At 45.3% G+C, this 12,541-nt stretch overlaps 1 protein-coding gene across 9 annotated transcripts in view; it reads left to right on the top strand.

The window, feature by feature from the left end:
- Positions 1–12,541, top strand: part of ITPR1 (inositol 1,4,5-trisphosphate receptor type 1) — a 328,509-nt gene that overhangs the window by 243,349 nt on the left and 72,619 nt on the right. For all 9 annotated transcript variants that reach the window (XM_086697546.1, XM_086697550.1, XM_086697547.1 and 6 more), the window contains one exon: positions 10,744–10,924. In XM_086697546.1, the coding sequence (XP_086553672.1) occupies positions 10,744–10,924 (181 nt within the window). The remainder of the gene's footprint in view (positions 1–10,743; positions 10,925–12,541) is intronic.

Here is a 12,541-nt window from a genome sequence, read left to right as displayed (position 1 = left end):
TGGCAGGCCGGAGTGGATTTATTTTTCTTTGGATTTTATGGTCGAGTGGATTTGTCATAGATTTGTTGAGAGCAGAGAAGGGAAAGTGGCCAGTATAAAACTCCACCACGTACCAGGCCTCTGCCGGGCTCTCATCCATGGTGCCTCCTTTACTCCATCCGGCAGGCCTCTCAGCAGGGTGGTACTTCTCTTCCTTCCCCCATTACACGTGAGGGAACTGAGGCTGCATGCTAACAAATGACCTGTTCCAACCTACCCATCTCCTCAGCCATCCCTGCCCATCCACTTGGACCTTGCTAAGTGTGAGGGATACAGAGCCCTTCCTTGGAGCCCCTGCCGCTCTCTGTGCAAACACGGGAAATGGGTGTGTGAAGGATACAGAGCTCAAGTTGGATGCCCTGGGGAACTTTGTAGGTTTTAGGGCAGGAAAAGTCGGTCAATGTTGATTAATGGCCCTCAGCACACGGAATGGAAAGAAGAGCAAAGACCAAAGTTCTTACCATCCAATTCTTGTGTTAGTCCTCTTTCTCAGTAGCACAGATGTCACCCTGAGTGAAGTGGGAGGGAACAGACAGACTCAGCCTTGGCCCCCTGTGCCCTCTAGTGTGGATGCATAGTCGAAATTTGGGGTGTTAAGAGTTTTCCAACACATGTCTTCTCAGGCCTGATGGCGCAGGTTGGAGGCTCGCCGAGAAGGCTCCTGTGCACTCGTGTTACAGATGCCATGGCAAGTCTGTGGGCAGCCAAAATGGGACCTGTGAGCACCCTAACCGCCAGAAGTTACTTTTCATTGAGTCCTAGAAGCAGGCATGGAGGGCACTCCTGAAGGCTGATGAGCCCCTCCTTAGCCCCAGGCATGCACTTGAGATTGTTCTCATCATCTTCTTTAATTGAGTAGACGTCCGTGGACAGATTCTCAAACCTCCCTGAGTGCTTTAACAAAAGTCCTTCGTCAAGTCTAATCAAAGTCTTGTTTGCTATACACACCCACCTTTCCTTATTATAAGCCTCATGTTGATGTGAAGAGCAACCATGATGCCTTCTTGCCCTCGAAGAAGATTCCTGAGGAGGTACCTACTACAGTCCACTGTGACGTCAGGCAAGTTTGGGCGTTGGAACTATTTCACATTCCATTGGTCATCTTTTCCTCTGGAGACTTTATGTTTTTCTCTTCCATCTTTGGCTAGAAGAGACAGTGCCATCACACACACACAAAAGATGGTGGGTTTTGAGAATTGAACCCAGAGAAAATGTGGAGTCTCCTTAATGTCTTTTCCCTTGGTCAAAGGTCCAAGGTCCTCTAGAAGGATGCCTGACCTGCCTTTCTGAAAACTGTTTGATATTTCTGTTAAATATTGCTAGAGATGTTTACTTACAGTTTACCTATACACACAGGGACTTTGTAAGAAAGCACCTTTAAATATTGGGGGTGGGAGTACACTTTGTTAGTTGTTTGTTGATGAATAATTTGAGAAACTGTTAGTGTTTTGATCCACACTGAGGGGGGACCAGCCTCCTTACCAAACAGGGCAGACTTTCTTCACAGGTGCTGATTCCTGTGGGCACTGGGTGACAAAAAAAAGGAGAGTTGTTAAGCTTTCCATCCCAGGAGAAAAGTGGTTTTTATAGAGCAGGTTGGACTTCTCTGCTTGCTAAACCCAAAATTAATTCACCTTAAGAAGCATCATGAAGAGCCACTGCTTTGGCTTTGACCTGGAAGTTCAGGCCCTTACTCGGAGCTCAGTGACCAGACTAATTCGAGTGAGGATCTCCTTGTCCCCCACCTCTTCTCTCAGGCATTAGAAATCTGCCTTGTACCAGAAGGTGGCCTCTGTCCAGCCCTAGCTGGCAGAGTAATTGAAATAGGGCATTTGTGTAAGTCCTCAAAAGACAGCTATATGGTTTAGATGAGGGAGAACTTTCTCTCAGAAAAATGAACTTGAAATGTGGATGTCTTTCTAACCCAGAGTTGGTTTGCTTCATCACTTCTTTATTTTCTGCCTTGAATGTGTATTATTTCTAAACTCATTAAAGCTGGAGACATCCTCACACAGCTTGGTGAGCTGAAAGTTCCTGATGTTTACTGGTTAAAACCCATCTCAAACCTTGCAAGAAATTTCCTTCTTAGAGTGATCATTTATACCAGGGGAGTATTTGATTCTTGACCACTTTATTAATTACTAGACCCTTTTCATTCATCAGACTTTTCCCCAAATCAAGAATGGTAAAGAAAAAAAAAATTTAAATTAAATAAGTAAGTAAATAAGTAAGTAAGTAAATAAAGGAAAAATAGTTTGTGTTGAAAGATTAGGGACTAAGAGGAACATTTGACACCAAGCTTGTATTGTGCCTTGGGTTACATTAAACTTTGAGAAATGGAAGGAAAATTGTTTATTTTTATGTACAAAGGAATCTGAATGGTTTCTGTAACTAATAAAATACCAGCTGGAATTTTTTTTAACCTCCTTTATTGTGACAGTTACTGAGAATTGTTATTTACTGTATTTTTGCTGTCCATTTAGAGGCCATCTTGACCTGCCAGTATCAGCTAGAATTGTTTATCCTTGGATGATTTTTGCACACTAGACTTTGCTCATCATGTACCACCCAGCGCATAGGTTGATCCACCTGTCTTATGTTCTAATACCCTTCCTTTGAAAGGGGAATTGAAAAGATAACAGCAGAACCTTGGGTTTGAATAGGATCCCATGGTAATCAAAGTGTTCTTCACACATAATGTTTCCTAGCTGCAACCTTGATGGGCCCCTAGCTTCCACGTGATGCAGACAAGGCAGGTGGTAAGAGTCTCCTTGTTCAGATAAGGAACTGAGGGCATAAATGCAGTTAAGTAAATTGCCCAGGTCAGGCAGCTGGTTAGTGGGGAGAGAAGGCTAAAATTTAAGTTTCCAGACCTGCAGTTCTCCAAGCAGCTATGCCTAATCACGTGTGCTTTATCACCTAGTTCAGGGTTCATGGTCTTGGGTTTTGATTGTTGTCCTTGGTTTCTAAGAAAAAGACTCAAGACCTATAGCTGTCATTGTGTGACCATGGTTTTGTTCACATATAACCCACAGCCCTGGCAAATCTTCAACTAGCAGAGGGACCTTATTTGGGAGCCCATCTTAACAAGTGCATCAAGCCTCAGAGGAAAGTTGGGACATTCACATGTGTATCTACCATAGCTCTTCTTTACTGTGAGAATAGTCTGTGTTTGTGCAGCTGGGAGACTGGGGGTGGGTGGGGTGGGGGCTGGATTATAAAAAGTTAGAAAGTGTTTAGAGGTTGACAGACTTGCTCAGGTGAGAGGTATTTAACAAAGCGGAGTGGTCTAGAGCATGGGCTGACGCAACAGACAAATGGGGACTAATTCCTGGGGCACCACTACCATTTCCTAGCTGTGTGACTTGGCAAGTTATTTAACCTCTTTGAGCCTCAGATTCCTGATCTGTAAAGTGGGATTAATAACAATACATATACGTACTTCATGGGATAGTTGTAAGGATTAAATGAGATAATATGTATAAAATACCTAGTGCTTAAAAAATAGCAACTGTTCAATTACCATTCACTATAGCATAGTTTATAGAAAGGAGGTCCCCAGGAAGTAAACTTTCAGTTAACCGCAGGTACAGGAAGAGAACTCCACAGGTAGCCATTGCTGTTACTGTGACACCCGGAGAGGATCTGTTCAAACTGGGAAGGTCTGGTTGGAGATGTCTCCTCAAGTCCCCAAGACTCCCAAGGCCAAGTCTGAGATCCTTTTGTTTCAGAGGTAGAGTGAGAAGAGAGAAATCTGACTATGTGGAGGAATCTGTTCAGCAGTCACATTCTTCAAATTGTGGGACTCAGAGAGTTTAATTCATTTTACAGCAGATAAGTGACCATCCAGAGGGAACCTCATGGGCTTTGGTGGTCAAGTCATGTAGTACTAGACAGTGAAATGGAAAAGCTCATCCTCTGGATTCCCTCCAGGCCTAGTACAAGGGCTTCTAGAAGGTGGGCCAACCTCAACATGGAAATGCTTTCCTTTGGGGCAGGATCAAAGTTTTGAAGCTGTCCCATTGGTGCTGTTTACCACTGCCCCCGGATTCTCCCTGCTCCTGACAGGCTCCATCTGGGATGACGTCTACCTCTGCTTCCTGCCATTCCCCATTCTTTAAGTCACCTATAAAGGGCTGCTTCCTTCTTAAAGGCCTTGTGTTCCTATAGGTGCAGGCTGGCTGGCTGGCTCTGTGTTCTGGGGTACAAAGTCTGTCTTTGCCCCTAAGTCTCTGAACTCTGGGGAAGATGGCTTTTCAATAAGGTGCTCATTCTCGTACCTTCCCTGGTGTGTGTCCAGAGCATAGGGAAGGCCTCTGTTTCCCATTCTGCTCTGGGACCCCCTGCCTGCAGTGTCATTGAGACTGTGACCTCTTGCACCTGAAGAAAAGTGTCCGCCCACCCCCTCCTGCACACTGCCTGCCTGTTCCTAGAATAGCTGCCACTGTCTGTAAGTCTCTGACTTCAGGGTGCCTCTTATTTCAATAGCTGGGTGGGCTTGTCATAAACCATGTTCCATTTCTTTGCAAGGATTTAAGTGGCCATAGTGGGTGGCTGCCAAGGCAATATCTTATATTTTCGAGCAACCTGAAACGATGTTTTCATTATTATTTAAAATAAGACCTCAGTTCCTTAGAACCTCTACAGCTTAAGTAGCCCAATGAGGGCCACCTGTGGCCACCTAACAGTTATCTGAGGGCAGGAGTGTGCACTCAGGCCATCGTGTCACCCAGCCACAGCCTAGCATGGTCATAAAGTGACTGGCATGGATGGTCAGGAGCCAAGGATTCTGTGTCCTTGGTCTGTCCCTTTGCCCCTCTAGGCCTCAGTCTCCTCCTCTGTAAAATGTGGAGGGCCAGACTGAAGTGGTGGTTTCTAAAGAGACTTCCTGGGCCTGCCATTTTAAGGAGGAGTTCCAGTGGCAGAGAGACGGTTCTTCCCACCCTGCTTCAAGCTGAACAGTTCTGCGTGTATCTCCCTTCAACATGGCATCTTTCCCTAAGATGGTGTTTGCAGAGGGAGGCGGGGAACGGGATTTCTCTGCTGGGAACAGCTTTGGAAATGGAAACTGCCAGAATAGAGTGCTTCCTGCTTTAACATTTTGTAATAAGTATTTTTCTGTGGTTCTTGTCTTTCAGCTTGGCTTACAATAGCCACGCCTAGCGCCACCCCCCCCACCCCCCCGCCGTGGCCACCACTGCCCTCCAGAGCTGCCATGGAGGTGGTCACTGCCTCTGGTCACTTGCTCATCTGCTCCAACCCCAGACTTCCTTAAAGCTACTCCAAGCAGACCCTTTGTCTGTGAGGTTGGAGTTGGTTCTATGGGTCTGCCCTCCAAAGCAGCCTTCATTTCCTCTGAGTTCCCTGTCCAGCCACTGGGGCCGGGCTTCCATGTGTTCCTTAAAAAGGAAGGATGGTAGAAAGAGCCCAGGACGGGGGAGCAGGAAGACCCTGACCTCTCCTAACCCAACTCTTTGATATATAATGTGACGGATTTATGAATGATGATATCTGTCTTGGCAGTCTCCTAACATGCTGACAAGACAGCTTGCATGGAAGGGGCTTTGAGGTCCCATGTGTTGTGGAGACACATGGAGGGTAATGAAAGGGCAGCGGTGAGGGCAGCATCACAGATCCGTCTGCGGTGGGGATGGCCTCGGAGGGTAGCCCCTTCTCTGGACAACTTTACCTAGTACTCGAGCTTTCTGGGAACAAAGCCCATCTTTTTACCATCTCTCCCTTTTCGTTGTGACATAATTTATAGACTCTAATGTGCATAGATGGTAAGTGTATGGTTTGATCAGATTTGACAAATGTTTATAGCTCTACTCGTTTTCTACGGCTGCTGTAACAAATTACTACAAACTTAGTGATTTAAAACAACCAGATTTTTTATCTCGAGTTTGACATGAGTCTTAAGTGGGCTGAAATCCACGTGTTGGCAAGGCTGCGTTTTTTTCTGAATTCTCCCCTGGAGACTCTGTTTCCTTTCCTTTTCCTGTAGAGGCCACCTGGATTCCTTGGGTCATGGCCCCGTCCTCCATCCTTGTAGCCAGCAGTGCTGAATGGAGTCCTTCTCTTATGGCATCTGACTTCCTCTTCCTCTTCTAAGGACCTTTATGATTAGATTGCCTCCCTGAACAATCTAGGATAATATTCCTATTTGAAGGTCAGCTGATGAGCAACCTCCATCCTGTCTGCAACTTTGTTTCCCTTTGCCCTGTAAGGTGACATGTTCACAGGTCCCAGGTATAGTCTTGTTGTTGCTGTTATTCCTACCACACCTTTCTGTCTACTGCCAGCCTAATTAGGATATTTCTTTCAGTCCAGAAAGTTTTCTTGTTTCCCTTTAATCTCCCCACTCACACTCTCCAGGGGCATCCACCAAATGGTTACCTCAAATCTGCCAGGTGGGGTGCAGCAAAACCTTTGCAAAAGCAAAACAGTCTCTACCTGACTACTGGTTCTTAGATGGAGAAAGGGGTGATTCGTAGGTTCACAGAGGAGTGGATACGTGGCGTGTGGAAAGGCCCTGTTTTGAGAGCCTGAGGTCTGGGAGGACGAGCCCCCCCGCTGCCTCCATTCTGAGGTCCAACCTGCATCTGGGGAAACAGTCCTGAGAGGGGGGTGTCCCCCTTTCCTCCCAAGCCCTCCAAACAGAGCATCACAGTAAGAGGTTGAACAAACAGGCCTTTGAACTGTGTGCAGGGCTCTGGGCTCGCCAAGTCCAGTAGGGAGGGGCAGTGACTGTCTCCACGAGCCTCTGGCTGAGGGCCCCTGTTCCTCAGCCCCCCGTTTCTCCCGTGGCACATCCTGCCTCTGTGGGGGAGGTATCTTAGTTCTTCTGCACTGCTGTCACTTTTCACTTCTCCTCTTACACAAGATAGTACTGCTTCCCTTTTGGAGACCAAGCTTCTTCCTTCCAGAGTATCTTTATTTAGATTCTCAGGCAGGAGACCTGAAGCGACAGCTCTTGGGTCTCACCAGCGTCTTGGCAAGGTTACATTTGTCACGGTGTGGGCATCTTGGGGGTGTGCTAAATACTTGATGCCCATTATCTTTTAGGGTCCCCTGATCTCCAAGGAGAAATAACTGCCTCTGTAGGATTTTTGGTGAGACACCACACGCAAGTTTTACTCTGAGTTCCTGGCACCTCATAAACAGTCAGGAAATACTGGCCCTTGTGCATTTTACTGTGATTATCTCATTAGAGCTTCATAACCACTGTGAGGTACTGTTACCATGCCCATTTTTCAGATGAGAAAATTTAGGTTTCAGAGATGTTGTCACTTTTTAAGGTGACACAAGCTCATGAGTGGTAGTGCTGAAACCCAAGTGTCTCTGACTCTGGAGACAGAATGCTCACGCTTTGCTATCCTGCCCTAGCCACTGAGGGGGATGCCTTCACCGTGGGGCTTCCACGTCCTCCTGATGTGATGGCGGTACAAAAAAACTGACGCTCATTGGACCCTGTGCTGAGCGCTTGGTGTACATGGGAGCAGCCCTTCCATGTGGGTCCAGAGAGGTGAGTAACTTGCACAGAGCTAGTGAGTGAGGGACCCGGCACTTGAACCCAGGCGGTCTGACTGGAAAGCCTGCCCTCTAACCCTGTCATTAAAGAATGCTTTCCTTCCTTTTAGGCAGTGGCAGCATCTTTCTTTTTGATACTTAATAATAACCCTGGTGGAGTATGCCTCCCATTTTAGCTTGATAGGCAGGTACCTCAGAGACTTAGGACTGCCCTGAATCATTTCTTCCATCTTCCAGGCACCACCCTTGTTTCATTCCAGTTCTCTGTGCTTCTTGATGCCTCTGTGCCCTCGTGTCTACTTTATTATTTTGTTGACCACATTCTGTTTATAAAGCTGCTTCAGATCCTTGAGAGACTAAGGACTGATATCAATAATGTAAAATAAATATACTGGCCATTGCAAAACATATATAGAAGTGTGTAATCCTCAGTCACTTGCCCTTCTCCCATTTCATAAGAGGCTTTCTTACCCTGACGCTATCAGTTGACATCTGTTGGGTTAACCGGCTAGACGTTAAGCAGTGCGGTTTGTAGCTGGCCGTCAGTCTGTGCTGTGTTGCCCTGTTAAATATGACAGATGGAAGGCTTTAGTTATTTATCTTTTTGCTCACCTACTTAAAGTGCATTTGTTTTTTCTGAGTGACCAGATTGTCCAAAGGATGCTTTGTTCAGTTGCCTCCATACAGTGAGAAGATTAATGGGGTAGCAACTCAAGTTAATTGCCCTGAGCAGCCACCTTCTGGTGCTGTCACCCCATGACCCCATGTGGGCGAGACGCTGTATTGGTTCATTTTGGTGGAAACTGTAGTCACCCCAGTTAGGTAGGTGGCTGTAGGTTATGTGCTTCATCCCCACACTTTTGTTGGTGGATGTATCAGCTCTCAAAGGAGTGAACGATTAGAACTTGATTTTTCATATCTTGATTAATTACGTTTTCTAGAATTAGTCTCTGTTGAGGATTCACATCTGGCCCAGCCACTGAATATAAGCAGGATCTGATTGGGAGGCTATAGTTAAAAGGAGCCATGAAGTATTGGGTTGTATTTATTCTTTTGTCAGATAATTAGGAAGCTCCTTCTATGTGCTGGGCCTCCTCTGGGTGCTCTGGAGACAGCTGTGAACCATAGAGGTGAGGCACCTACCCTCTTGGAACTTACATTCTGCTTAACACATGCAGTAAGTAGGTAAAGCACAAATACAACAGATACCAGTTGCTAAGTAGAAAATAAAGCATGGGAGAATAAGCAGTTGCCTGGGTTGCTGCTTCAGGGAGGATTATCAGAGATGGCTTCACTGAGGAGGTGATGTTACTAGGGATACAAACAATGAGGGGACCCAGCCACGGGAAGAGCCATGCAAAGCAAGGAAGAGCAAGGCGGTGGCACTGAGCATCTGCCACAGTATTAGCCCATTAACCCATTCTCTTGGGTCAGGGTCATAAGGATAAATGGCTACTTTAGTAAAACATCATTAGGGCGATTATTGAATTACTATGTCTGTCCTTACCAGGCTGCCAATTTCATGGGAAGGCAGCAGGGTCCAGGCCCCTTTTTGTTCACTGTTGTTATCTTCTGCGATGGGCGTAGTGTCCAACTCATGACAGGTGCACAGTAAATACTGGATGGATGAACAGATAGATGGATGCATGGGTGCATGGATGAAGGGGTAAATGAATGGAACGATGGATGAAGTAATAAGAAACGATGGATGAAGTAATAAGAAGTGGTAAAGGGCAATCGAGGACACTAAAGATTTGAGCTTGGTTCAGAGAGTGTGGGAGTCTTAGTGGACTCAGTGACACACAGTACAACCAAGCAGTAAGCAGGCAGTGACTTGTACCGGCCTTGAGAGTAGTTGGAGGGGAAAAGATAGAACCAGGAAGCACAAGTGGGAAGGATGGATCTTGTGCTGTATGTTGGAAACAACCAGAAGTAAAGAAGAACAGTGGAGGGAGAGGAAAAAGCACAATCAGGAAGTGCTTTGTAGGCAAAGGAGACTGACATTTGTCAATACAGCATATGGGCTAGTGGCTAGAAGAAGGGTCATGGTGACTGCAGTTGCCTTTTGGCAGATGGAAACATGGTGGCTTTCCCGGGGCCTGCTGAATCTGGCAGCAGGTGTGTGTTGGGAGGGAGTGAGAGATTGAGGAGTTAAGGGGTTGCAAAGGCTGGTAAGATTTTACTTTTTTCTAGGATTGCAAGCCTAGGTCTACCTTCTGTAGGGAAATGCCATCTTTCCAAATGGGGGAGGATATGAAATTGGCAGAAAGATCCAACTGAGAGAAGCAAATATATTGTTTGGAGCTTTGTTTTATTCCTCTGGAAATGACCGTATTGTATTTTTATGTAAATAATTCACAACAGCGTGGTGTTTGCAAAGGGGTGAAAAACGAACACTCATAAATGAAGTTGAGACACCATATTGTGTTTTTATATCAACAGTGTATATGATTGCTTGCAGTGGGTCCAAAAACAAATGTGCATCGAAGAGGCAAGCTACCTGTTAACTTTGAGCTTCTTCATCTAACCACTCTTTACCTGTCCTTCTAGACAAGATTTGAAAATCACCTTTTCTACAAAGATTTTGAGATCGCTCTGGTCCACTGTCCTCCTTGCCAGCTCTGAGCTTCTGTGATGTAACTGTCTGTGTAGCTCCTAGAACCCTTCTTATGTGCACATTTTTGTCTTACTTAGGGACTTGTTAACCTGGTATGGAGCCCTATAGGGGAAGGTAGCACATCTTACTCATCTGTGTATATTCACAAGGCTGTGCAGAGTGGAGGGACTCTTGGAAGTCCTTAAACACATGACTGGACCTACAGTAATTACCAAAAAAATACATTGTTTCCTTTGTTAATGGCATTGTTTTGCAGGGGCTTGTTCTTAGTAGACTGGAATCTCCCCAACACCCCTTAGCATGCTTCCCAAGCCTATATGACTGCTCCATCAAAGACATCCATGGCAGGTTGCTTTAAGGTCCCTGTTTAGAAAACCTCAGGCCATACAATCCAGAGAATGATAGTGCATAGAACCATGTTTAACTTTGGTCTGAACTATAAACTATTTATGAGGTTTTGTTGGCTGGCTCCAGTCTCCATGAGGTTTTGGTGTCCTGAGTGGGATTCAATCACTGATCTGTCACAGTGTTGAAAATCCGTGGGTTTTCTTTGGCAGCACTCCTTTTTCTGCCGGTTAACAGAAGATAAGAAGTCGGAAAAATTCTTCAAGGTCTTCTATGACCGAATGAAGGTGGCCCAGCAGGAAATCAAGGCAACAGTGACTGTGAACACCAGTGACTTGGGGAATAAAAAGAAAGATGATGAGATAGACAGGGATGCCCCATCACGGAAAAAAGGTAAGCGCTCTCCTGCGCATGGCCCTCTCACCAGCTGGACTTCTAGACTCCAAACTTTATTCTGTCTCAGGCTTTCAGAAAGAAGCACACCATTCTGGTTATGATCTAATTCTTCCTGAGTAACCTGAGCTGAATTGCTGTGCCTTGGTGTTTCTTCTTGTATAAAAAGAAAAAAAAAAATTAACATACCTTCTTCTTGGTGACAGGGTTTTATTGGCAGGAAATCCATTTGTAATTTTCTCTGTAATTTTTAATTTAATGTTACAAAACGTTAATGAAGATACACACTTTATTTTTTTTTAATGTTTATTTTTGAGACAGAGCATGAACGGGGGAGGAGCAGAGAGAGAGAGGGAGACACAGAATCCAAAGCAGGCTCCAGGCTCCGAGCCATCAGCACAGAGCCCGACACGGGGCTCGAACCCATGGACCATGAGATCGTGACCCAAGCCGAAGTCGGATGCTTAACCGACTGAGCCACCCAGGGGCCCCGAAGATATACACTTTAAAACTGGGTGTCTATCCTTTGTCAGCTAATTCTCCTTTATGTTAAAAAATATTTGAAAGTTTCTAAAGTTGTATGCATGATGTCACTTAAAGAGAAATAATACTTAGTTAGATGCACCAGGGTTGGAGTAAAATGGCCGTGAGCAGGTGACTTAGCCACTCTGAGTCTCTCTTTTTTTTTTTTTTTTTTTTTTATTATTAGAACTGGGTTTCTGAGCCACAGTGCATTTGGCATTTGGAGAATTCGTTGCTGGAGGGGGCTGTCCTGTGCACTGTAGGATGTTTAACAGCATATGTTAAACAGCGTACTCTACCCAGTAGATGCCATTAGCCTGCTCCCACTGCCAACTGAAAGTGTCTCCAGATTTTGCTAATTGTCCCCTGGGTGGGGATGGGGGAAAATCAGCCTCAGTTTATAACCACTGGTCTAGAATCGGAATTAAGAGAAGAAGAAAGGCTAATATTTGCTAAGTGCTTCCTATGAACCAGGTACTGTTCAAAGTCCTTTATTATATCCTTTAGTTCACTTATAACTGAAGTTAACCCTGTAAAATAGATAGGATTGTTATCCCCATTTTACTGATGAGGAAACTGAGGCACAGAGATTAACTTGTCCTTGTTAAGGCTATGTAGCAAGTAGGCAGCAGAGCCAGCGTTCAAACCCAGGCAGTCTGGGTGCAGAGTGTCACCTTCTTAAAGCTAATGCCTATTTACCTCACAAGGTTACTCTGAGGATTAGATGAGATAATATACATCAGGTGCTTAACCACAGTGTCTCCACACTTAATAAAGGGCTCAGTCAGTTGTCATTACAATAGCAGTAATTACAGTTGGAATCATTGATATGTTGACTCTCTCAGAAGCTTCTCCGGGTAGAACTTACTGATGTTCTCCCTGTTTTACGGATGAGGACACTGAGGCCCAGAGCCATATAGGTTTGTGAGGTTGACAAAGCTGATGCTAAGGCTTTTCCTCTAAAACACAGAGCAAGCATAGATGAAGTGTCAGAGCCGTGAGCAAGTTGGCATGGCTTGACTCAGTTTTAATCCTAAGGACTAAGAGAAGTGACTTCATAGAGTATTTTGCCAGCCTTGAAGATTTATATGAATA

The sequence above is a fragment of the Puma concolor genome, chromosome A2, assembly GCF_028749965.1.
Source record: "Puma concolor isolate L17-30 chromosome A2, mPumCon1.1.hap2, whole genome shotgun sequence".
Taxonomy (NCBI): domain Eukaryota; kingdom Metazoa; phylum Chordata; class Mammalia; order Carnivora; family Felidae; genus Puma; species Puma concolor.
The sequence above is the reverse complement of the archived record's forward strand: the minus strand, read 5'-3'. Positions and strand labels throughout refer to the sequence as shown.